This window comes from Lasioglossum baleicum, chromosome 10 (assembly GCF_051020765.1).
Source record: "Lasioglossum baleicum chromosome 10, iyLasBale1, whole genome shotgun sequence".
Classification (NCBI taxonomy): Eukaryota; Metazoa; Arthropoda; class Insecta; order Hymenoptera; family Halictidae; genus Lasioglossum; species Lasioglossum baleicum.
The window spans coordinates 6,963,233-6,988,622 of record NC_134938.1 but is presented as its reverse complement, the minus strand read 5'-3'; the positions used below and the strand labels follow the sequence as shown (position 1 = coordinate 6,988,622).

General features: G+C 39.3%; 4 protein-coding genes across 9 annotated transcripts in view; 1 reads left to right on the top strand and 3 right to left on the bottom strand.

The window, feature by feature from the left end:
• Positions 1–1,590: 1,590 nt before the first annotated feature.
• On the top strand, positions 1,591–8,473 carry Hs6st (heparan sulfate 6-O-sulfotransferase). Of its 2 annotated transcripts, XM_076431573.1 has the most exons (4): positions 1,616–2,701; positions 3,570–3,973; positions 4,336–4,515; positions 5,314–8,473. In XM_076431573.1, the coding sequence occupies exons 1-4, from the start codon at positions 2,263–2,265 to the stop codon at positions 5,629–5,631; spliced, it is 1,341 nt and encodes a 446-aa protein (XP_076287688.1). In that variant the 5' UTR covers positions 1,616–2,262; the 3' UTR covers positions 5,632–8,473. The 2 variants fall into 2 exon arrangements, with proteins under 2 accessions (XP_076287689.1, XP_076287688.1); XM_076431574.1 differs by lacking the exon at positions 4,336–4,515 and having other exon boundaries at positions 1,591–2,701.
• A 112-nt stretch (positions 8,474–8,585) lies between these two features.
• On the bottom strand, positions 8,586–9,934 carry LOC143212619 (SPRY domain-containing protein 7). Its single transcript, XM_076431581.1, has 4 exons — positions 9,575–9,934; positions 9,105–9,382; positions 8,944–9,046; positions 8,586–8,871 (listed from the first exon to the last, which is right to left on the bottom strand). Exons 1-4 carry the CDS (start codon positions 9,678–9,680, stop codon positions 8,774–8,776), a joined length of 585 nt encoding a protein of 194 aa, XP_076287696.1. The 5' UTR covers positions 9,681–9,934; the 3' UTR covers positions 8,586–8,773.
• A 291-nt stretch (positions 9,935–10,225) lies between these two features.
• On the bottom strand, positions 10,226–11,466 carry Rpl35a (ribosomal protein L35A). 3 transcript variants are annotated; one of them, XM_076431584.1, is made up of 4 exons: positions 11,416–11,466; positions 10,643–10,902; positions 10,397–10,555; positions 10,226–10,301 (listed from the first exon to the last, which is right to left on the bottom strand). In XM_076431584.1, exons 2-4 carry the CDS (start codon positions 10,898–10,900, stop codon positions 10,278–10,280), a joined length of 441 nt encoding a protein of 146 aa, XP_076287699.1. In that variant the 5' UTR covers positions 10,901–10,902; positions 11,416–11,466; the 3' UTR covers positions 10,226–10,277. The 3 variants fall into 3 exon arrangements, with proteins under 3 accessions (XP_076287699.1, XP_076287701.1, XP_076287700.1); XM_076431586.1 differs by lacking the exon at positions 11,416–11,466 and adding an exon at positions 11,331–11,355; XM_076431585.1 differs by lacking the exon at positions 11,416–11,466 and adding an exon at positions 11,304–11,328.
• Positions 11,467–12,903: 1,437 nt separating this feature from the next.
• The window catches only part of Nlg-4 (neuroligin 4), a 511,553-nt gene continuing 499,066 nt past the window's right edge, over positions 12,904–25,390 (bottom strand). For 2 of the 3 annotated variants that reach the window (XM_076431568.1, XM_076431569.1), the window contains exons 11-14: positions 20,690–21,023; positions 19,909–20,172; positions 19,116–19,278; positions 12,904–16,505 (exon numbers count right to left, since the gene is read on the bottom strand). In XM_076431568.1, coding sequence (XP_076287683.1) covers positions 16,356–16,505; positions 19,116–19,278; positions 19,909–20,172; positions 20,690–21,023 — 911 coding nt within the window. In that variant the 3' untranslated portion in view covers positions 12,904–16,355. The remainder of the gene's footprint in view (positions 16,506–19,115; positions 19,279–19,908; positions 20,173–20,689; positions 21,024–25,390) is intronic. The other variant, XM_076431570.1, reaches the window with a different exon arrangement.

Sequence of the window (25,390 nt, the reverse complement as noted above, 5' to 3'; positions counted from 1 at the left end):
ATTTAATCTACTCAATTTTGATATAAATGCAGAAAGATCCGCAAGTATAATGATAATATTAACTTTTAATTACTCGCTTCTAGTATTTACAATCTCAAAACATTAAATTTAGTGTTTCAAGCGTAAACAAAGGTGCCGTCTACGCTAGCAAATATCTATTTTGCATTGACGTTGTTATTTCATTGAATAAAAATTTATTTCTGTTGCAGTCGTATAAAGTTCCATGTAACCATCAGTTATGTAGAAAATGGAGTGCGAATAATTGAAGATTAATCCCAATTAATCCTTACCTGACGCTCGGGATCTAGTCTGCCTCCATTTTTGTCGTACCCACGTTAGCATGGAACAGATCCCTTACCATAAAGCAGCATATTTTAGCATGAAGCAGAACCTTTACTAAGCCTGTGGCATAAATCAGAACTAAAGCTTGAAAACCTTCGCGCGACCTAACCATGCATCGGTAATTGTTAAAAGCGGCATTAGAACCACCGACCAGATAGTATCTCGTCGATGTTACAACTATTACAAGTTGTAAATAATGCACAGCAATTTAGACACCGCGAAAACGTGGCCAAAATTCAAGTTTTTGTCGTAGATTTTCGAAAATTTGTAAGTAACGGTTTTGGGGTTGCTGATAACGAATTTTAAAAAAATCATTGAACTATACATATATATATACCCCGACAGCACAGTCTGCCCGAGCCCACCGCCGGACCCAGCTAGCCGAGCCCCAGCCCGACACGTTACGGGCTAACGCAATGCTTGGCTCAGCGTTGAGACCAAATCAGGACGATTTAGCCTGGCCCCTGTGCACAAAAGGGCGCGATTTTCACCTGCCGGGGGCTCGAGCCCAGAGCCTGACGGCCGGGCTGGGATTCAGCCTGTTTTTGAGAGGGCAGCACGGTATCACACTAATGTGGCCAATCAGTGCTTCGATTGGGCCCAACTTTTCTCGCGCATGCGCGACACAGGGCGGGTCGCATCAATGTGGCAGTACTTTGCAAATGCGTAGCAGTCTCCCTTGTTACCGACAAAAGTATAATAAGTTAATAAATAAGACCTTTGAGGGCGATTGCTGCCTAGATTGACCTTTATTTGGCGTTTTTGACTACTGAAAAAACCCGTGTTTGTATTATCACGCAATGAGAACGCGAATCCCGCACCCTTGCAATCTTGCAAATCGGCTGAATCCTAGCCCGGCCGGCAGGCCCTGGGCTCGAGCCCTCGGCAGGCGGAAAACGCGCCCTTTTGTGCACAGGGGCCAGGCTGAAACCGAGCCGGTGTGCCGTCGGGGTATATATATATATATATATACATGAATGAATACATGCGTAAGAGGTCCCAACTCATACCGCGTACTCGTACTGACCGTACTATCAGATACTCGTAGATATTCATAGAACAGAACGCTATCACTCTGTCTGTCAGTCAGTCCGGTCAGTCGTTGTAAACACTGCTACCCAATCAACCTCTTTAGCCAAATATATATAGTATATAGTATGTTAAAATTACTTAATATTACATCACTGTCTCAGCACTTATTCATTTGACTAACGTGTGAAGCTGATTGTGAGCGTACCAGATGAAAGTATTCCTTCAAACGTTGTCGAGAAGCTTTACCGTTGCTCAGCTCGAAATAATAATAACAGTATATAAATGAATAGTATATATGAAAATTATATTATCTACGTCTTTTGCATTATTCTAATTTATGTATTCTGTTTCACAAAAAAATATGCATAGTAAAATTGCGTTTTGATAGCATTTATTCATTTGACTTACGTGCGAGGCTATGAGCTTACCAAAAAGTATTCCTTCGACTGTTATCGAGTAACTTCACCATTGCTCAGCTCGAAATAAGTAGTCTATAAACTAGAATCCAGTCTTTGTTTTAGTATGTAAATTAATTAATTTTGTTCCACCAGCTGGTTCCACAAAAAGTGTGCATACAAAAACTGCGTTTTGATCGCATAAATCTAAATACGGAAAAATGCTTGAATGGATTAACATGTAAAATGAAATGTTGAAAAAACGTCTCCGATGTTGTTCTGCTCTATTTTTCTTTTTTTATAATCGTGAACAGAAATAACAGGCAATGTCGGTAAAGAGAACCGTACCGAGGAACGATGAGGATGGTGGGGAGTGTGGGGACCCGAAGTATCTGTCATGGCCGACATCTGCGGGCAGCGTAGTTTTGGTCAGGCCGTGTCGGCGAACGGTGCACGGTGCGTCCAGTGGTGAAAAGAAAGATGGGGCACAATAATGGGCAGACGGTTAAACGAAGAAGTCGTTAGCGAACTCTCGGTCCTTGTACAGGACGATTTATGCGAGAGGACCGCGACGATGGAGTCACGAACACGGAGGACTCGGTTGCGTAGCGTTGTAGGGATATGTTTGTTCCTCGCGCTGACTAGCATCATTTATCTCGGGTATTTCTGCCCGGATCATGTGTGCGCACTGACAAATCGTGAGATCAAGGAATCCGTAAGACTATCCGAGAGTCTGTCCGCTGGCCCTGGCTCCGGTCTGTCTTCCGTCTCCATCGAATTCGACAAAAATGGCCTGCTGTCGGTGCATCCTGCTTTTAGATTGCAAAGCATCCAAGGAAGCCTTGGTTACGACGATGTGTTTACGAACGAAACCTTCCAGTTTGATATCAATGCACACGATGTCATTGTTTTTCTACATATTCAGAAGACTGGTAAGTAACATTCTTCGTTAAACAGCGACGGACAGTATTTATTATTTAAACAAAAACTTTTATGTAACCAATAAAATATTCGACAATCTCGTCAACGATTTCATAGAAAAATGATATCCCCTTTTAGATCGCTGTAGACATATCTATACAACCGTCGAGTAAACAACACGATCTTAATCTTTCTTTACTATTTGTTATTTAACCCTTTCATAACGGAACAATCTAATAAATCAAATTTTGATAAAAAATCCAATCCGAGTTATTTAACTAAAATGAATTATATATAAAATGTTTTGTAATAGTGTAAATGTCGCAGAATATTATTTATAATTATTTTCATCGCTTTTGTAATTCATGAATTAGGTCAATGTTGAGATATGTAGGCTAAACAGCCAGTAAATGTCTATGCTTTTATTTTATTTTGAATATACAATAGATTTCTTTGAGCAAATATCAGATGCTATAGCTTAATAAAAACAATATAACACACTTTCTGACCATTGTACAACTGAATCTTTGCATTATTCATCAGGCACTGTGAGACCTGTAGACCCTATGTTAGGAGGACAAAGAACAATTCAGGGATGTTGTCTTGTTTAATATGCTATGCATGCATGTGCCTGTTTCCTTCTGATTTTCTAATGTACAAGCTTCTTATAATCTTTTCTTCATAAAGATGCATATGAATAGTAGACAGAACTTTATAAAAACTTGTCTAACACATTAGCTGCCACACTAGTAATTATCTGGAATTTACATACAGATTACAGACATCTAGAAAACGTGATATTGATAAAAACCTTGTAGTAAAAAATTATTGTGTAAAAGGTTTTTCATGCATAGCACACACATATTTTCTTGTTTTCAGGGGGAACTTTGTTCGGAAAACATTTAGTCAGAGACTTGGACCTGCAGAGACCATGTTCTTGTCAAAGAAAACGCAAACGTTGTTTTTGTTTCCGTCCGAATCGTAATGAAAATTGGCTCTTCTCACGGTACTCCACTGGCTGGAAATGTGGTCTGCACGCAGATTGGACAGAATTGACCAGCTGTGTAGATACCGAATTAAATAAAATTGAAGGGGAGGAAAAGAAGCGTAGATACTTTTATATAACTATTATAAGAGACCCTGTCGCACGTTATCTGTCCGAGTTCAGACACGTGCAGAGAGGTGCGACTTGGAGAGGTGCACGTCATTGGTGTGGAGGAAGCCAGGCGAACATACCACAATGTTACCCTGGATCCAATTGGCAAGGAGTCTCTCTGGAACAGGTAACGCTATCTTGCAACTTTGAACATCGTTTAGTAATTGAAAGATATTATTGAGATTTAGTATGTTCATAAAATCAGAACAGACTCTTTTTTCGTGAGTACAGTATCATGTAAATTATCTAAAATGCTTCCACGTTTAGAAACACATTAAGATAAGCATTTTCCCTTATCTCGAAACTTCCTTTTCTCCTACTCCATTTATAGATGCAACTATTCATCAGAACAACAGTTGCTTTGTTGAAACAGAAAACTTGAATTCAAATGGAGTACAATGAATTTTGTGTATTTGAAAATAGAAACATATTTTTTTTTTATAATAGCATAAATATAAATCATTTTGACAAACTATGTTGTTTATGTAGTTTATGGCGTGTCCATATAATTTGGCAAGCAACCGCCAGACCAGAATGTTGGCTGATCTATCAATTGTTGGTTGTTACAATTCTACACTCAGCAGCTTGGAGAGAGATCGGCTCATGTTGGCTAGCGCTAAACACAATTTGCAATTCATGCCTTTCTTCATGTTGACTGAATTCCAAAAAGTAAGAACTAATTTTTTTGGTAATGTTTTGAACTAACATGTTCGCATGTCTTTCCATTGCCTTTTATCAATGCAATGATTTTTCATTGTTTTTTTAGAAAAGATTTCCATTCACTAATAAATTAAAAATAGTTTGTTACGAATATTCTTTCATATTTTTTCGACGTTCTACATTCTTCGCACACTCGACCTTATTTTTGAACACGCTTACCGCCGGCTGTATAAACATTACAATACACTAGAAAATCATCTGTTAGCAAGTAGCTCTTGGTGTAAATATTTGTCTTACCCACCATACGCGGACGATGAGTGTCCTGTAAACATCCCGCTTCTTTGAACGTTCGAGTAACACATAAACTGCCTTGATATTATATTATTTCATCAACACTAAACACATTCTACTTTGATTAATATTTAATCTATAACCATGATTGTAAAATACAAACTACATAATCTAATTGTGGCATGAAATTTCACTTAATCCATGGACAGTTTATCGCGAGTATAATTCGAACATTTTTTACTGCACCTCATCATTTTATTAGACTGTCCAAGGAACAAATTAACGATGTTTATTGTTTTTTGTTTAATTAATTGATTTAATATGTTTCTTATATTTTATGAAATATGTATCCATAAGAAATTGTTTCTGAATGGGCATGATCTTGTCTTGTTGTATAGAATATTGTATTCGAAATTATGTTTACTAACGAACATATTTGCACATAGTGAATATATTTTGCTATTCTATAATAATATCAATTGTATTATATGAATTTGATTGTTTAATATTGACTAGGTGGGACAGTATTCTTTTGAAGAGACATTCGGAATGAGGTTTGCTGTTGCGTTTGAACAACACAATGCGACGTTAAGCGCTGCTACCATGGCAACCCTCACTCCAGAGCAATTGGATGCTGTGCGTAGGCTTAACAGACTGGATCTAGAACTTTATGATTTTGCGAAGAATCTTGCATTTCAAAGATTTAAAAGGCTTAGAGATCGCGATCCATATTTTGTACAACGATTTCAACATCTTGGCGAGCTACCTTCTAGACAGAGTGCAACAGAATTCAATTGGGATTCTGTCATCGAAGATACTACGGATATTGAATGATATGTAAGTATGTGAAAAATAGATACTATCGATGCTTTGCATTCATAGCTAAGCGAATAAGGTTGCTCTGAATCTGAGCATCTCAGGGAATCATCCTTGAAAGAATATGTTGTACATAGAATTATCGTGTGCAGACGGCTGCATGTAACTTACCAAAAGTGTTATAGAAATTAACTTGGATAAGACCAAAGAGAGCTCAGAGGATCTTGATGTAATCCTCTTTGAATAGCTATATATGAAAAGTATATATGTGAAGGAATGACACAAATTTTTCATGATTTTTATAATAATGTTCAGAAACTTTCTATACGAAGTTCTTCCATTTGATGCAACTCTTTGCTTATAATACTACATTTAAGCTCCAAGTTTATTTGTATTTTTATTTGATATGCAACAATACTTTGTGGTCACATTCTTTTATATATGTCATGAAAAAGAAAACAATTCAGAGAGTAAGTATTGTCTTTCAAGTATTTATTTCATTATTTGAAAAATGCGCAACTACATTCGCTATAATATTATTTCGACCGCGATATTTCTCTATATTCTTAGAACCGAGATTACGAATGTGCATTATAAATAAAAGTTAAAGTATAAAATTAGATAAATTTATTTTTTTAATGAATAAAACAAATTGGATTTTTTATTTTTATTATATTATATCTAGTAATTTTGTTATTCTCTTTTTAAAAAAAGAATCTCCACTTTGAGAACTAATTTCTAGATTGCTGAGAAATGATAATAAGTAAGAAATTCATTTTCCGTTGCCCCCTTTAAACTTAAAATAATACTGAGAAAACTTGTCGATTCTATGAATGTCAATGTGGTTGAGAACCCCTGAACGATCACAGTTCTGTATTCCTAACTGGCACATTACGGAGATAATAAACTGAACACTATTTATAGCAATTTTCAATGGAAGGATAAATGTTACAAATTAATTTTGTAAATATATCTAAAAGTATATATATTTTTTAATAGAATTATTTGCAGTGTTATTTAAACAAAGTGGTATTAGGTTTAATAAAAAGCAATCTGTACAGTTTAAATAATAAAACGTTCATGTGAATGTTCGAATGAATGTGTTGGACACAAAAATGTGTCCAAGATTAGATGCTAATTATTTAAAAATGTAACTGTTTGTGGTCATCCTACTTAAGTCCATACATGTGTACATTAAAATTATCGAATCTTCAGTAATTCTTTCATACAGAGGTATTAGAACAATTTTTGTAATTTTCGTTTTAAAATTCATGAACCTACAATTGCTACATTACATGAGAAAAGATTACATTAAGTTAATTAAAAACATTATATGTATAGTTGTTTAATGCATTAGAATTGCATGTGCAATAAGACTTTATGGGTTACCATTATACATATTTCATATCATCCAGTCATGAGATAAATGTAATATATCCTATATATGCTATATATATCTAACTTAGTTAGTATTAAATTATCGCAAGACAGAATTGCAAATGCTCTCTTTAATATTCTATTGGTCTTTTATATGATTATCATGTTCATATTTTAATTTGTATTACAAATGCGTGCCATGAATCATATAGAAGAAATTTATCTGTTTTTTTTTAATATATATTTGCCATAACAAACTATTTGTGTTAGAATGAAAAGAAAAAATATATATAAATGTTTTTTAGCTGAGAGTTCATAAACTACAGCTTATCATGGCCTATGTTAAACAGTTTGGTTGTTGATTTCTAGATAGTGATTGTGACCAACATTTACTGACATTTTACAAAATTAATGAAGGGTGTCGACATACTTTGTTTTCAATATGCATATGGTTTGTTTAAAAATTAACTTAAAACTGCTATCGTGTACAGATCAACAACTTGTGAACAATCTATTTGTTAGCGTATATATAATATTAAGCATGTAAAATTAGCGATAATGATCATTTAAAAATAATGTTAAGGACCAAAGATTTAATAAGTGTTAACAAAGGTGCAGAGAGCTTGTCACAAGCAATTGTAAAGAAAAAAAAAAGAAACCTTTTATATGTTCTTAAATAAAGCGATTGTTATAATTGCAATTTAAATGGAAAACTGTGTTCACGCATGTTTCCATATAAAACGTATAGGTACAATAATTACAATAATTAGGAGTATCTACTTGGACCGAACGTGAATGATTTTCGGGGAAATTAATGCACAGATGCATACTTTTAATAATATAATGCTATTTTCGCGTATCTATCTCTACGATGCATCGACATTCTCGTAATTTACTCAGAAATAATGGAACTAAATCACACAGGGTGTGCAGTATTTTGAAATACATAGATGCAACACAATTAGAAATATCGTCTACTATTTTAACAATGTCTTTAGGTTTTAATAACTGCTATGTTTCTCTGCCATTTTTTTATTCTGCGTGTGTTGGTGTGTTTAATGGGTTACGTATGCGAGAGAATGCTTGCGACCATTGTGAACAATGGTACAATTTATTAGAGCGTTTGTTTTTACCAACATTGTAAAAATGTGCACATACTCATTGGTTTAGGGTGAACGAGTGATTAGCTTAAATGTGTACAATATAAAGCACTTAGCACAGGATTAAGTTATATAAAAGAAAAAAGCCATGACAGTAGCCTAATAAAGCAATATATAGGCCTAAGCCATTGGTACCTTATGTAAACCAGTGTACATACCATACCATTAATTCTTTAAGGAACAATAAATTGTTGTGTATACAATATTATATACAATCTTATACAGACATATATAAGTACATAAAAAAATATATATTATATGTAAGTTGTACACACATATTTAAGATTATGTTATTTGATTATTAAATAATTATACAAAGAGAAGTATTCGGTTATTTTTATAAATATAAAATTCAAGGAAGCACCGGGGCCCTAGTTATAAGTCAGAGAATTAATATTATACTGAAGGTATTATTTGAGAAAAAAAAATAAGATATAAATTAAGATGTTTATTTTGCAATTGCTAATTAAATATATTTATACATTATTATTAAAAGAATTTGTTCTTTGTAGAATCTTAAGACTTTCTGTTAAGATTAGAATAGTTTCCCACTTTGTTCTCTGCTGTTGCATTATTGTAGGATGGACATATAACATTTTGATGTTTTGATGTAGTTCATTTCGCTAAAGCAACGATTGCTCTAACATAATCTTTTCGAAACCTGCAGGCGATTGATGGAAAAAGTTGTCCACAATTAGATCTAAAATGGCCCCATCATCCACTGCAAAGAAAGATTATCCTTATGTATCCAAGTATCATCAAACCAGAAATTATTTAATTTATGATGTGTTACCATAAAGTACTGGATACACGGTTCCTTTTATCCCTATTATCGGAGTTTCCATAGGCTTTCCATTAATGTAGAAATTAAGTTCTATATGGTCGTAAGATATTCCCTGACAATTAAAAAGTTATTAGTAAGCGAAGTTATCCTTATTGGAATGTTTTACTTACTATAATATCTCCTTCTTGAACTAGCGTCTGAATTTTATGTATCTCTTGTTGATTATGCCTGATAATGCCATCGGAATTCAGAGCCCAACTTTCTGAATCATTTCCTCCAGAGGCAATATTAAGATCCGTTGATTTTGTAGCCAGTCCAACCGCCCATATACCACTCTGTTGTATCTTAACTTCGAAATAGCTTTTACTTTGAACAAGGGGAGCATTTGTTAAGGCACCACCACAACCGCACACTCTTAGACCATCTTTTACTATTACAACTTCATGTCCTGTACGAGTTTCATCAAATGTTTATTTACACAGGTTATAGGTAAAAGAAAGATTGCGTTTTCAAACAATACGTTAGAACCGAGTGGAAAAGTAACATAGCATTTGCCGAAACAGATATCTTATGGAAATATAAAGCTACTATTTCGAAACACTGTGAAATGTTAATTCGACCATTTAAACATTAAAATTACCCATGTGAGATGTATCTAAAGCTATAGGATTCGGATGTTCCTTTGATGTTTGGGCCTCGGCGAAACCAAGACCGTCAAAACAATTTCTTAGACAGCAAAACATCATTCTTGTTCGGTTTCCTTTTAGTTCGTCGAAATAAGCTGATGCGACATCATGTCAGCTCCAGGAGAAAAATGTCTTTTTTTCTCCTGTAAAAGAGAAACTGCAAACGTCCCTCAATATTTGATTCTATCGTAGGAAACTTTTAGTCACTATACAGCTTCTAAATACGTACGAAAACGTATGATAACGGCTTGATGCTACGCACATTTCAACACTGATACAAATTCGAGTGTGTGAGTACACTCTGTACACTGTATGTACAGGTTCCGGAGAAAATGGCTTCCTCCCAAATCTGGAGAATCGATATTAAAAATTTAATTATTTCGATCGCTTTTGTAGGTTGTTTTCATATTGAAATCAAGTATTTTTAGACACATCTATGCAATCTACGCGAACGACAATGTTTATTTCAATGAATACGAATGCATTTCAGGTTATGTTTGACCGAGAAAGTTTGAGGTTATTAGGGATTGAGAAGCGCCAATAAAAATATATAAAAACGAAGAAGTGGTACGTGCAAAATATGAGTCGGATGAAAAGAAAAAAGATTTTATTTAGAACCGAGATGGTTTTTATTTGCTTATTTTATACAAGAAATATTTATATCCGACTGGGATACAGCATCTGTAACAAAAAGAAATAGTTATTACGTTTAGATATTGTACGATTCGTCTTTGTAAGTTTAAGTCTTTGTAAATTAAGCTTGTCCAACAACTTACAATTCTGATACGGTGACCCATAGCTTTCGCTGGCAGATTTCTCTTAAATTTAGCACGTACCGAACCACTGGTACCATGAGGTCGAGTTACCTTTCCCCAAATAGCCCTAACTTTCGTTTTCCTGCCTTTCTTGCCAGGAACAGGCGTCTTATTCTTTGCCTGTAATAGAGAAACAATTGAGAAACATGTAGTTATTGATTATGGAATCTAAAAGATGTGAATTGCTGTAAATGTTATGTGAATTACCTTATATACATAAACACATCGTTTTCCTACGTAATAATCTGAGTCACGTATGCCTTTTGCTCCGTCGACTTTAAGGAGTGCTGTGTGTTCATGTTGATTACGAAGACCTCGCTTATAGCCTGTGAAAATGGCTTTCGCATAAAGACGTCCATGCCTTTTAAAGGGCCTCTTCTTCAATGGAGGAGGTTCTACTGGATTCTCCTTCGGCTTCTTCGTCGTTTTTGTTTTAGCCTTTGGCTCAGCAGGTGTGTCTGCCATTTCTAAAGAAAAAGAAGAAAAAGAAATTAGTTTTTAGCTACATACCTTTTCATATATGGATTTTGGACATTCTAAAGGCACAGTAATTAGAATGAACTCAAGACATTTATAGATAAAGTTATCGAACTAATTCAAGAGTTGACAAAGTTTTTTGGTTATGTCAAAATAATCAGATTGCAACAGAAAACAAAACGAAGCACCACTTTGACATAAATACTGCAACGACTATTGTACAGTATCTGTTGTTCATTTACGCGAAACGTAAAATGTTTTCGTTTCAGAAATTTTTTTAATAGAATACACGTTCTTGTTGTTATGCTGCGAAAGCCGTGTGAAACACAGGCTCCCGTAATCCATTCGGATCAATGAAAAATACGGGAAATTCTCTGTTGAAAATATTTACGTGATATTACGGAACAATGATCGATACCCTAAGACTATTATTATTATATTGGTTCAATTAATTTAACATATTTTAAACAATAAATGCGAGACTCTGACACCGTAAGACGTACCGGATGTGTATCACGAACTAAAAGAAACAGGAAACCTAAGCCCTCTTACGGTGAATATATCAAATATTCTGTGTGATAAGGTACAGAGTGATTTTACCGATTGTGAATTTTAGAAATATGTTATTTACATTATTATTATTTATAAATATATTTATGAATATATAAATATTTATCATCTTATGGGCCTTTCTGTCTGGTCCAGTCTGCATGCAAAGCATTTTTCTGTCTACGGTTCTGAATTACCGACATCTGGTTCAAGTCTGTTGTCCTCTCTTCATTGACGAGATACCCTTTCGAGCCTTTTTTACCACGCTTATATTAGCTTGCCGAGTTGTCGTTGTTAAAAATATTTTCATGAATCCATTTTATGAAGCAATTTACAAGGGTGTACCAAATAAAGTGTTACAAGCTGTTTTCTCAGAATCTAACGAAGACATATTTAGACCTTCATTTTTGCCTTGGTTTATAAATGTAATATTTGTAGGTAGTGAGGGGACATGTTTTTTTTGTGACAGCGTCGACGCGTCGACCGTGTTGAACGTAGAAAAGGACAGCGCATGTAAACACGGACCGCGCGGCCGAAAACTTGCTGCTAAATACAGTTGAAATTATACCGTGTTTTTTTACTATATCGTGATTTTACAGTACCTCTCATTAAACTAAATAGCATTTAGGTACTTGAACCGTCCTTTTTTATTGCGCATAGTTATTGAGTTTATTAACGGTTGTATACATATGTAGTTTGTTTTCGACCGTGCCGATCCCAATTCGGGGGTAACCGCCGATCATCGGCAACAGTCGTCAATCTTCGGTGATAGTCGTCAATCAACCGTGACCATACTTCATGTCGGTGACACTTGTTCGCAAGGACCGCGGGTGACCGCGGGTTCAATAGAATTAGGAAAGTCAAAGTGAACGCACGTATATTACGTTTTCTCCGAGCCACCCTCCTGAACTTGTCATCTGCGTCTCTCGTGACCGAGACGCAGAAAATATACGACGCAACACAGGGACCGTTAAATGGTGTGTATCGTTTCCGTGTAGCTTCATACGAGAAATCAAGATTATTTACCGCAATTTTTTAAAATTAATTCTGTGTTCAAGCGAGTTATTTGTTGCCTTCTCGCGAAAATTTACTCTTGTGTCGACAATCATTTGTATTCGAAATCGTGTCATGCGATAGAAAACAAATTTATTTAATTTCCGTTAAAATTAATATTGATTTTCTATTAAAATTGAATTATTTATTTATTATTAATTCAAATTTAGTTTCTGACTGTTTGTGAATTGATATTAATCAATTTCTTCTTTCTGTTACAGATTCCGAGGGAAAAAGTATCCATGACTCGATCAAGATCGATACTACTTGATGCTTTCGATTATCGGAAACATGTCATAGTGTCATGGCGCACTTTGTTCAAGCAGGCAGTTTGATTTGCGAATGAAAAGTATGATTGGGAGAGACATCCAGGAAAAATATTTAACACGTACAATTAATATCTCCATGTATTTTGTTATATATTTACAATTTTATAACAGAAACGTTAAACGTAACAGGCAGTCTCGCACTCGGCTGAAAAATGGGCGTAAGGTATCCTTCCAGTGGAGCGCGAGGCAGCGAAAAGTCACATAAATATAATAATATTCGTCATAATAAATTCATTACAATCCATAATATGTATATGTAATATACGTTATTTAAATTTTTGTTTAAACATCCGCTCAACCGGTTCAGTTGGTTTTTTTTTTGCTTATCAACCTCATCCTGTTTACCGACTGTTCGTTCCCCTTAATTACGTCTATTATTACTCGCATTTCTCTTTTTAGTCTTTAATTGTATTCGGATTGTCCGTACTTCATGATATTTATTTATGTAACCCTCTCTCGCGAAATTCGGCGTTCTCACGCGAGTTTCTTTGACAAAAAAATGAAGAAGTAGAAGTAGAAGTAGAAGAAGAAGAAGAAGGAAAAGATTTCATTCCTTGTCCTTGACTTGTTCTTGTCAATGTCGGATACGATCGCTGAAGTCTCGACGGGAATACACAGAACGTGTGTTTCTTTTAGTTTTCCGTTTTCCGTCCCTTAATGTATGTACAAAAACAGTGATTTCTCCAATTCTTTTTCTGGTGGGTTTCTTCGCTAATACACGGTGCCCTTCTCCCCCTTTAAGCTCTGTTCTCACGATTCTGTCAGGTTCGATCATGAGAACTTTTCTTAACGCGCCCACTGCTGTCGACTTGGAGCGCCGCTTCCTCGTTTGATTAGCTTTGTTTTAATAAAATGATTTTCGATAGAATTTTGATCGTGACGCCTTTTGATTACGTTGCAAATGACTTTTTGATCTCGAACCGTTCCACAACAGTGAACGCGCTAAACTTCGTTCACCGAAGAATCCTTTGAAGCGTATTCTGTTTTCAAGTATGCTAAACATCTCTACAGAATTGTGAACACTCGATTAAGTAATAATAAGTTGATTCTTAAGAAGAATTCGGGCGATCACCCGCTCCTGACAGTCTAAGTAACATTGCGAACAGAAATTCCCTATGTCGAACAGTAACTCAGGGACCTTTTGTATTATAATACGATGCTCCAAAGGACCGAATAAAACCGTGGGACAGCGTCTCTCATTCGAATCGATTGGAGTTTTACATTCCTGCACTGCTCTTTTCGTGAATTTTACGAGTCTCCTGGCAGTGTGTTACGCATAATAACGGATTTACGGTAGTCTTTATGTTACACCTATATGTATACGTATATTTTTACAAAAAGTCACGCGCACACCTTTGAATCCGATACTAGATGACGGGTCTCGTCTCTCGCCGACACTTTCACATCGCCGAAGAGCAGCGTGGACTCTTACGATCCTTGATTACGCGGTGCACAATCATTTTCTCTCTTACACACACACGCGCACGCACACACACTTAACAGTTCTGGGCGAAGTCCATAGCCGAGCATTTCCAAATTAATATTAAACAATATCAAAAAATTCGAATCGCTTCCTTAATGTAGGCTGACTCACAATAACGATTTCATGACAGTACGATTCGTTACACTAGCAGTTCTTCGATCACGTTCTAGTGTATTAGTGTATGTAATTTAAATTGTAATTGGTCATTGGTTTTTACAAATTATATCGCGCCGATTGCTTTCCAATTCAATCGGTCTTCATCGAGATGCACAGGATTGTAATGGCCGAATTCGAATCGTTGTGTATCCTGGTTGAAAAGTGTAAAAGGTCGATGATACATTGCAGCATTGCATACTAAAGATCATACAGTTTCAGTGGCAATACAGGCTGAATAACCATGAGAATAAATTCTGTTGCTCGTCGACGATCAAAATTTTCGATTGGTCAGAAACACGCAGATTTCATTTGCATTTCCAATTGAACTTTTCAACCATTTTTTAATTTTGTTTGACGTGGATACAGTGGATCCAAAAAGTATTACAACATTTCCCTTATTATTAAAGTCACTAAAGTGAAATGGATATAATGAATGTTCGAATCGTCGACGGGCAACCCTCGGATCCAGGATCCAGGCGTCGATCTATCGTGCCACACCGCGTAACATTCCACAGTCAACCGGAGGAAAGAAAGGGGAAGAACGGACGACTAAACGGTACGCGACACGGGTACAGGTCCTCTTAGAAAGTAGCAAACGTGTTGTTCTTTTTTTGGCGTTTCTTACGGTATAAATTTCACTTTATGTACAAGGAACATCTAACATCGTAGTGAATAGCGTTTGTTTTTTTTATACACGGGTCTGCAAGACCGATTCGTCAGTTATCTTGAGCGTGTCTCTTTCTCTCTCTCCCTCTCTCTCTCTCACTCACTCCCACACTTTCTCTCTTCTTCTGTCTCTCTATCCCTTTCTCTCTCTCCCACGTAACACCTAAAATTCATTATTATCGACTAGCTAGCTGAATGTACTGCGTTTGATTCTGGTATCGTAAGAATTTTGTGTTTCTTTTGATTGAAGTTCGACCGATCGTGTAAGAAAGAAGCTGCGCCGTGGTATCGTTCAAATGAACCAGGAATATTCCCGTAAATCTTCGATGATATATACTACTGTGCAAAAGAAAGAAGCACTCGGTATAATTATAAGATACAAAGACAAACAATATCCAGTAGAAATTGTATTGTACAATGATTGATTTGTTGCATTTAAAGTATTAGATAATCCGCAATAACACATATATATTCTAAGAACTATTCAATTCAACAGCGGAATCCTTTTTCAAAACTTACTGTGTTCTTATTCGATTTTTTACGCTTTTCTATTAAATATGGCCGGGTGTTTCTCTCTTTTGCACAGCAGTGTATTCCACGGTATCGGTCGACGCATCTTCTTAACGTCCTCTCTCGAATAGAGGTACCCTAAACTTCTCGCGAAATGTTCGTCAGACGTTCTCCGTCTGGATTCTCTCGAGGACGCGCAAGAACGATAATAATCGTTCCCGAGTGATCGGGGAACACGGAGCCCTAATTGGTCGCTCTGAAAAAGTCTGTTCCTCTTTCGTCCCCCAACGTCCATGGTCTGATGATCTCTCATCCCACGATGACGCCTCATCGACGGATACCACTTGTTCCATCTTCTGCCTCCTTTTCTTTCTGCTTCTTCCACCCCCGATAATCGTGTTCCTCGGCGTTTAGCCGAAACACTGTCAACCCCCCTCCGTCAGTCGCTGGCTCGTCGTCACCTGATGGTAGCTTGAGGGCGACGCGACGAATCCGTGCCAGCCGCCAGTCCTGTTCGCCGTGATCTCGGGATCTCGCCAGGTGATCTCGATCTTCGAAGACGTTGTCTCCTCCTCCATTATGGACTAATCGAGAATCCTCCGGTTCGATCTCGAACGGCGTACGGCCGAGACACTTATAGCAATGTCGATGCCGTCAGAACGTCCGGGACGACTGGCTTCGGAGGGGGGTCCAAGCATCACACTCGCATCTCACTCATTGTTGCCTGGGACACGCGACTCGACACGGTGGCGCTTTGCAGCAGGGGCTGGTTTTCGGGAGGACTTTTTGCTCGAGGGGGTGGTGGTGCTCTTGGTACTGTCAGGTGTATGGACCCGTTTGGTGGACCCTGAAAATTATACACAGTTAGTGGATAGACGTCCAGCCAAGCGGAGAGTATCGTTAGCGTTTGTACAGGGTTATGAATTCCGTATTTTTCCACCCACTCACACAAGTAACATGTAGTAACTGTCCTGACTACCCTACCATTGTCCACGCACAGTGGGAAGAACGACAGCGGGCATACAGGCTTTCTAAATGAATCCTTTTGCAGCTCAAGTTTGTCTACAAATTTTTCTTCACCCCTTATCCCTACCACATCGAGTCGGACTCGTGAAGATTCTGAACGGAGTCTAGTAACACTATGTATGTTATTAATTTCCACTAAACCCCATCACTAGCGTTACGCGATTTCTCCATAAATCCATTGGCAACTTCCTCCGACAGAAAACATTCTGGAATGCGGCACGTCGGAAAGGAAAGTGCTATTCGCGGGCGATTCGATCGTCTACGATCAAACAATAAACCTATCATTTCTCTTGTCACTTTATCTCATAAAAAGTTTCCGGGAACCACGGCACGGGAAATCGAATAGCTACTCGAGAGTGTACTCGATGTTATGCCCGCGCGGTTATCGCTCGAACTCTCGGCAAGTTTCTATCGACGAGAACGATTGTGAACAAGTTTTCACGCGGCACGGCGGCAAAACTTTGCATATTTTTCACGATCGCCGTACGCCCGCCGCGCCGTCGAGATTCATGACGATAATGAGATCGTCCCGCGAAGTTTCGAACGGCTGCGAAACGGAATCAAATTCCATTGACCTTCGATGGAAAATCATACTGCAATCTTTAGAATACGAGCTACAAAAGGATTAAATTCGAGTAGAAAACCTGTATGTCTCGCAGTTTTGTCGCGTGGCGTGTGCGACGAACGATTCCGTGCGATAAATGAGCTTGCAGAATACATATACAGGGTGGTTCCTAAGGTAATTCTGAGCATTTTCCTCTTTTATCAATTGCAACTACGCTTGGAAATCTACGTTATCGACATCAGCACGTGCTTGTGGTGCCACCTAGCGGCTGCGCTAGTTAACGACGCGTGACGTCAGGTCAGAAACGGTGAAGATCCTTGAACTTTAAACACTTATTACTTTTGAACCAGTGGATTTCTAACATTCAGACTTGCATTTCCGGCATTTTCTCGCCAAAATCTACGGGATTATATAAAAGAAGTTAAAAATTTCTGGTTTTCACAGTCAAAGGAACGATTGGAATGAGAACCACCGAGTCCACGCGCGCAAATCTCGGCGAATTGGCGCTCCATTTAATATTTCCCGTAATATATAGCAGGGTATCTGGTTCGCGTTACCACGGGCACCGATGCGGATATTAAGCCATTAAATGTTTAACGAGCAAACCAGTTCCGGCTGCTAGTAATTTGTTAAGCTCGATCAAGGCATCCCGCGGCACTTCGCGCGGACACTTTTTATGCGACGGAACGACGAGATCGTAAAAAGAGAAAGAAAAGAGAAGGAATCATAATACTACAGCACCGTGATTCTTACTGTCCATAAACGAGCGAGTTTATTTCCGATGGCGCGGGATCGGAGGACGGGACGACGGGGAAACAGGGCTGAGAATTTTACCGTTGCTCGTTGATTTATAAAAGTTCTCTGTTAACGACCGAAAGGCCTCCCGGAACTTTAATTCATAATCCTATTAAGAAACTTTCGAAAGTTCTAAGCCGGGTCGGCTAGCCGGGCGAAATTTACACTGCGAACCGTCTGACATTCTTCGCCGGTCATTATTCTACCTACGGACAGTATCGTCCTTTTATCTCGTTACTAAATTTTCGCGGGGCCACGGGGTTCGAGACGAACGTGAACTTCATTAAGCGAAACTTTAATGACCGGCCGTTAACTTCGTGCCGCGACACCGACGCGCCGTGCCGGATTTCGACTTTCATTTTTACCGGAGATTTCAATTTCGCTGGGAAAACTCATCGTCCCATCCTACTCCCCGCCTCCTGCTCTTCTTAAACGCGATGAAGATCTTATGAGAATTAACTTCCGCGAACGAACGGGATGGGACGGGCATTTCCCCTCGAACTGATTCGTTTACTTTAACCGGAAGTCGTTCTGAGCGTGATACCATGCTGTTAGCGCTGGCCGATCGATTTGACTTTTCGATGCGTTGGAGTTCCGTTGACACACGCGTCAGTGGCTCTCATTCGTAAACTCTGAAACAAACTCTGGATAATTAAATATAATTAAATTGATTGGGACACACTGTAGAAACTTTAGAGTCGTTCTTTAACAGAAAAAGGGAGAAGGGTCAAGGTCAACTTTGCGGTGCATTTTTTTTAGCAGATCTCCACCGATCCAAAGTCAATCTGTACAGTGATTTTTAGCGGCACCTCGAGGAACTAGTCTAGTGCAAAGGGTCGATGACCCCGCTTAAAATGATCGGGAGTTGTTGAGAAGAAAATTGAAATGAAACGGAGTGCGAAGAGTTGGTAATACATCGGAAAAAATGATTTGGAAGAGGATATGAGAGAGAGAGAGAAGTAGGTGAAACGCTGAGGCCGATGAATTTGGTGATAAAGGGAGGTGGTACGTGGATGCTCCAGATTAACACAGTTTCTCCGGTGATGGCCGAGTAATACGATAGACTCTCACTTGGGTTTGTGCGCTCATGTCCGGTATGACGGAAGCTCGGGGAAGAGTGGCATGCTGTTGCTGATGTTGCTTTTGATAGTGATGTTGATGAGGCAACGTGTGAGTTCCCTGGCCCTGTTGGAGAAGCGTGTTGGGATCGTTCGGAGGGCCTTTCATAACGTTCCTGTAACCACGATCGATTGTTACGAGCACCGTAACACTTCGGAACGAAATGCAATCATCTTGTTAAATAAATTTACGGTCGTGCGGTCGGGTGGGGGAAAAGGTGGCCATTGTTGGAGCGGGCACGGTCGATCGAGAATACACGACTGGCGTTCTTGGTCTCGCGATTATGAACAGTTTATTTACAAGGGAACAACGATCATTGACTGCCGAGGAGGAAAGATGCACAAAAGAATATGGACTGTTATTATTAAGTCACGAGCAATATTCACTCTTCTCTTTACGTTCTTCGTCGTTTCTCTTTGATGTTGTCGATCCGAGTTTCATCGCTTTGTATACTGGTGACTTAATATAACACACAGACCCCATCTACATTTATATTTGAAAATGGTACGATCTACTTGGTCTTTGATCTACGACTATCAGTGATGGGCATCGCTTGATTGCTGTCTAGGCTAAAGGAGGATGTAATTTGCAATGAATAGAAACGCCATAGTCGTGGCCACCTTTTCGTTGACTTGTTCCACTGTGAACCGATCGAGCACAGATCAAGCCACTCCTTGAACCGCGAATATTCATCGACTCGAACGAATGATCGAGGTGATGAGTGTGGTTTCCTTGACTACAATACCTTCTTAACATCTCGTTCTCAACGTCGACGATAACCTGACCACCCCCGGGGAAATGCGAATGCGGCGGGGGCGGTTGTTTCAGCTCGGTGAAGCCCCGTGGGCCGCACTGTTGATTCAACATCTGTTGCTGCTGAAGACTCTTCACCTCGAGCCGCGTCTTGTCCCGTTGATAATAAACCCCCGCGAAAATGAGAACGTTGAGGATCAGCAAGCTGCATCCGATGGCGATCGTCACGCTCAGTGCTGTCGAGTACGCTGCGTACCTGTTCAAATAATCGCGTTGTCAGAGCGAAAGGTGACACCAATTTCCACCTAGGGGATGCTTGCGCCCGAAGAACCAAAAAAGGCTCGGAAGCAAAGATTAAATAAATCAGAACTGTTAGGTTGCCAAAAGTCGACTTGGACCACGGAGAACGATAGAATGAAACACGGGGAGGCGAGGAATTAGCAAAAACGAAGGGATCGGAGCTAGGAAGCGATGTCCAGCAGCATAGAAACTCAAATTGAGACGAGCTGTGCTGGCAGGGGGGGGGGCTGCACGTCGCCATGAGAAACTTATTAATTTGAGCTCTAATGGAGAACGCGAAACAGTTTCCGGGGAATCTGGCTCTATTATCATCGTTCCCGACGACTCTAACAAAGTTAGCCGCAATTCAGCCGGGAACGCGGCAATGTTCCGGTCTGGGTTGGAAAGGATTCCAGCCAAGAGGAGGTCGGTTCTCTCGGTAAAACGTCTGTCTTCATTACATCGCTACCAAGGGAAGGTTGCTTATTACGCACCCAGCTGCGTCCAAGCTGGCCAGGGTGTCTGTGCTGGCGTTGTGCACGTTTTGTAGGTTCGTGCTCTGTATGTAGCTGGCGCAGGTGGCAGCGCTGTAGTCCGTTGTAGTCGGCGGTTCCGTGGTCACGTTCTTGCGTTTGAACTCCTCGCTGATCCTGCTCAGAGGATCCGGTCTCACCGATCCATCGTACAACGTTGGATCCGAGTGCCCACGGAACAGGTTGTGTCTCGAATCCACGTCCTCCATTCCGGCGCGGTGGAGCTCCGGGACCAGCCGTAGCCATACCGAGAGCTGATGAGCTCGATAATGATTCTTCATCTTGGGACGATTACCTGCAACATCGAGAACAGATCGTTCCAGAGTCCCTTCAATTTTTAGAACAGGGTGAAACAATTGATTTTAAATTTTATTTATTTCTTTTACAGTGAAGTAGTCTGACTAAATTTTTTGGAACACCTTGCACCACCGAGTTGCTTAAAAATCTTGCTTAATAAAAATATATAATGAAGTATGACCTGACTGCTTCGGCCAAGTTATGCTACTTATTTTCCCGAGGCTAATCCTTTCAAGGAGATGCTAATCCAGGGTGGTGGGATTATAGTACGTGCGTACACCTGGATGCTCCAAAGGCTTGTATGATTACATTACGGGCTACTGTACTTCAAATATCGGAACAATTTAATCTCCTGTTCGTCGATTAATACTAAACAGAGAACACTAAATTAGTATGAACGCCCCGGAGGATTCGAACCGTTTTCTGTGATGTGCATCAATGCTTCTTTATAGCCACTGTACAATCTATATTCGTCGTGTTACTTTTTTTATCCTCGATTAAGGAAAGTTTGAAACGAGGACGACCGCTCGTTTCTCATTAAAATAGTTTTAAAATGCGTTTCGTGTCTAACGCCATTAATGGTTGGCAGAACGGGCATTATGATACTTCATAAAGCAAACTTCATTAAAAAAGTTGCGGAATCGTCTTCGGATCTCTCGCGTTGTTTGGCTGGGAAGCCCTCCCCTGCCGCGCCATTTCCCCTTCGGCCAGCTGTGCATTATCGAGTTATAAAATTCTCGACGTGTAATGAAGAATTTACGATGACGCTACTCTGCTTCATTGCAAACCCGAGAATTATTCGTGCTCCCATTAAAGTGGCTCGAGGAACGAAATGAAACGGTTTTCCACGGGAAAATTTCACTTTCTGAATGGAGGTGCTCCGCGACGTTTCGTTAAATTTTCATCGCGATAAAAAGATATTTCAAACCGGATGTGTCAGGAACTGAGAAGCCTGAAAAGCTTCAAACCGTTTCTTCCGCTTCAATTGAAAGTCGCTGTGTTTCGAGTCGAGGAATTTTATTCTGGCTATTTTTACGGGCGATGCGATTCCAACTTAAATAGTTGCCAATCATTTCTGGCAATCTTACATATTTTTTACCATCGTATTCTTCTCGTTTTTCTAATTAAAATGACACCAAACACGGCATAGTTACGATCACAATTATTTATGTAACATGCGGAGTCATGAATTCGTGTACCTCTGCCGTAACTGTTACTAGCTAGTTACACAGGTAATTACTGTCGTAATTATATCGTGTTCGGAGTCATTTCAATCGGAAAAGTAAGATGAATTCGATGGTGAAAGATTCACTGACAAAAAGAAGTCGTGTAATCCTGCGTTCCATGATCGTGATAGAGGTCTGAAAAAGTGCATCGGAGGGGACTCTCGCATATCAGCCGAGGGAACACGCGGAAACGAAGGAGGCTCTCGATCTCCTCTAATCGAACTGAAAGATTCAAGCGCAGCCAGCCGTCTGTAGCGCGTCTCGAGGAAGTTTCCTTCTCTAGCGATCCGCACGGGCGCACTCTGGCAAATCAAATGTCAGCGACGTGTCTCGGAATGATTCACGAGTCTCGATACAGCGGATTCCTGTCGGAAATCGGTCCGTGCGCCGCTTTACGCCCCGCAGCACGCCGCGCCGGCCCTGTCATTCACGGAAACGTTTCCCGGGCCGAGATTTCACCGTAAACGCCTCTAGCATTTTCTCACGCGTACACGATAGAGGCGCCTCGTTGATCACAGAATCTTGAGCCGCGTCTTCAAATTTCTGTCGAGTACGCGTTCTTCGACCCTCCCCACGTCATGGTACCATATTTCTGTCTGTCCATTAGTCTCTCATTTTTTAATTTTTAGCTCCCCTCGTTTATGTGTCTGATATTCCGATATTATAAACAATGTAAATTTTCCTTGATTTTCCGACAATATAACATTATTTTCATAAATTCATTGTTCCAGTTACACGATCGTGTACCGGTGTACGGCTGTCTCATTTACGAGGTGGCAAATCCGTCAGCCACTGGCCGCTTTAATTAACAGCCCCCTCTATACCGTATTTTCGGGTAAACATTCGATCTAATTAATGGCGTACCAATGACATAGGCAATTTACTCTGGACGTCTCTTCTTTGACAATTTCTCTATTATTAGATAGTCCGACGTCTAATTTTGCAAATCACAGGTGAAGTTGTTTGCTTTGGTTAACGGGTTAAAAACACGCGAATTTTCGTTACACAAATTATTATCCAACCGTGAAATTACATGAAATTGTGAATTTAATTTCCCAAAATCCAGGATTAAATTGCCGAAGTATTACGCGTATCAGATAAATCTGTTACGTTTAAGAAAACTTGGTACGTCAACAACGAACGGACTCGTTGCACAACCTAATATGTAATTGTCACGCGTGACGTAAGGGTAGATTTATCCGGATACATTTCTGCCCTGCATCGGAACAATTACCGGCCGGGCGAATTAAACGCGATACGAGAATCGAGATAATACCCCGGTTTTGTTTGATCGTGATTCGAATTAACTCGAACGGTGAAACACTCTCGAAGCGTTGCATACGTGTGCGCAAGCGAGCGCGCGATCCTGTAACCGATTCGAATTATAATTTCATGCTTTTAAGCGTCTGTGTCCGAGGAACACCGTTTAAATTTCCCATGGATATTTACATCCGTCGATTGAAACGCGTTCCTCTGAAAAATTACCGTTATTAATTCGCCTCGTGGTGCGAACGGAACGCACGCGCGGCTAACAGGAACGCCATTGCCGGAAACCGACATGAAAAATGATATTGCGAGGTTGTCGGACGACGCGTTCCTCCGCGACGTTCGATTTCCCATATTGCGGTTACGAAAAAGCCGACCCAGAAATTTTCGACGTGGTTCAACGACATCCTGTGGAATATAAATTCTCGACGGATCCAACTTTTCGACGTCTAGGATTATAAAACCTGTGTTACTTGACGATGCGAGACCACTTCGCGCCTTTGCCAGAACATTCTCGGTGGTTCAGGACGAAGTTAACGAATAAAAAAACCGTATAAAAATAAGGCAGAGCTTCCCAAACCGCGCGCCGCGCAATAAAGTTAAAATTACATAAAAAATAAGTAAAATATGAAATAATACTCTCAATATAAATCATTAAAATAATTAGCTACTAAAATATATGCATATACATTGGTTGCACAAAGTATTCGTACACCTTCTAAAAACTAATAACTTTTTTATAATTGTACCAAACGACATGATTTTTTATAATCAATTAGAAGCATTGGTCTACGAAATGATATGCAAGAAAGATTTTCCGAAAATTATAATTTACAAGGTTACATGCAGAAATAAAAAAGGCATTTTTAAAACTTTTCTATTTGTTTTGTAGATCTATGTTAGTTATACACATGCTGAAAGTTTCATTGAAATCGATTAACATGCACACGAGCTACAAGCGGTTAAAAATCAACTTTGTCCTTCAGACATTTGACATATCTTTAAAAACAACAGAGATATTTAAGGTGGTCAAGTTGGGTGAAATACCCGGTAGAATAGGTGCGCCGCGAGTAAAAAAAGATTGGGAAGCACTGAAATAAGGACTTCGAACGACCTTCAGAACAGGTAAAAAAACCGTATCATCCATGAAAATGGAATTCCAGAGAAGATAATTCGTACAAAAGTAACAGGAAGAAATTTCGCATGGCCGATCCTCGTGCTCGTGAAACGTCGATAGATCTCGCATACTCGATCACGTGACCGCCCATACGTGAGACCGCGTGTTCAACGATGCAGACGCGACCACGAATATTCTGACACCGCATACATCAATATTTAAGTGCGGTTCGCGCATTCGATTTGCAATAAATCGTATTAAATTTATCCCGCGCGACGAAACCGAAGATTTCCGGGCGAAGTGACTCGCCGCCTCGCTGCTTCGATTCTCAAACGTTTTCGACCGTCCGCGACGAGGGATGAATATTGAACTGTTATAAATCCGTGGCTGGATCATAGAAAGCACGGAAAACCGAAAGTCCGACAGGTTCGATCGTCGTATTTAGTCGGACAAGTGAGATCGTGCTTGTTTTTATCAAGGAAGTGGAATGTGTTCAGAATGCGACAGGTAGTACTGTATCTGATATGCCAGACAAGTAGAACGATGTCAGCGTGTAGCCAGACAAATAGAACCATGTCGGCATGTAACCAGACAAGTAGAACTAACCAGTGTATAGCCAGACACAAAGTAAAATGATAATTACTGTGTCAAACATTTTTGTATAAAAACAAGTCTCTCATGAGGCTTAATAAAAAAATGCAAGTGTACTTAATACTACACCGTTGTGAACAAGAATTTACTGTTAGACAAAATTAA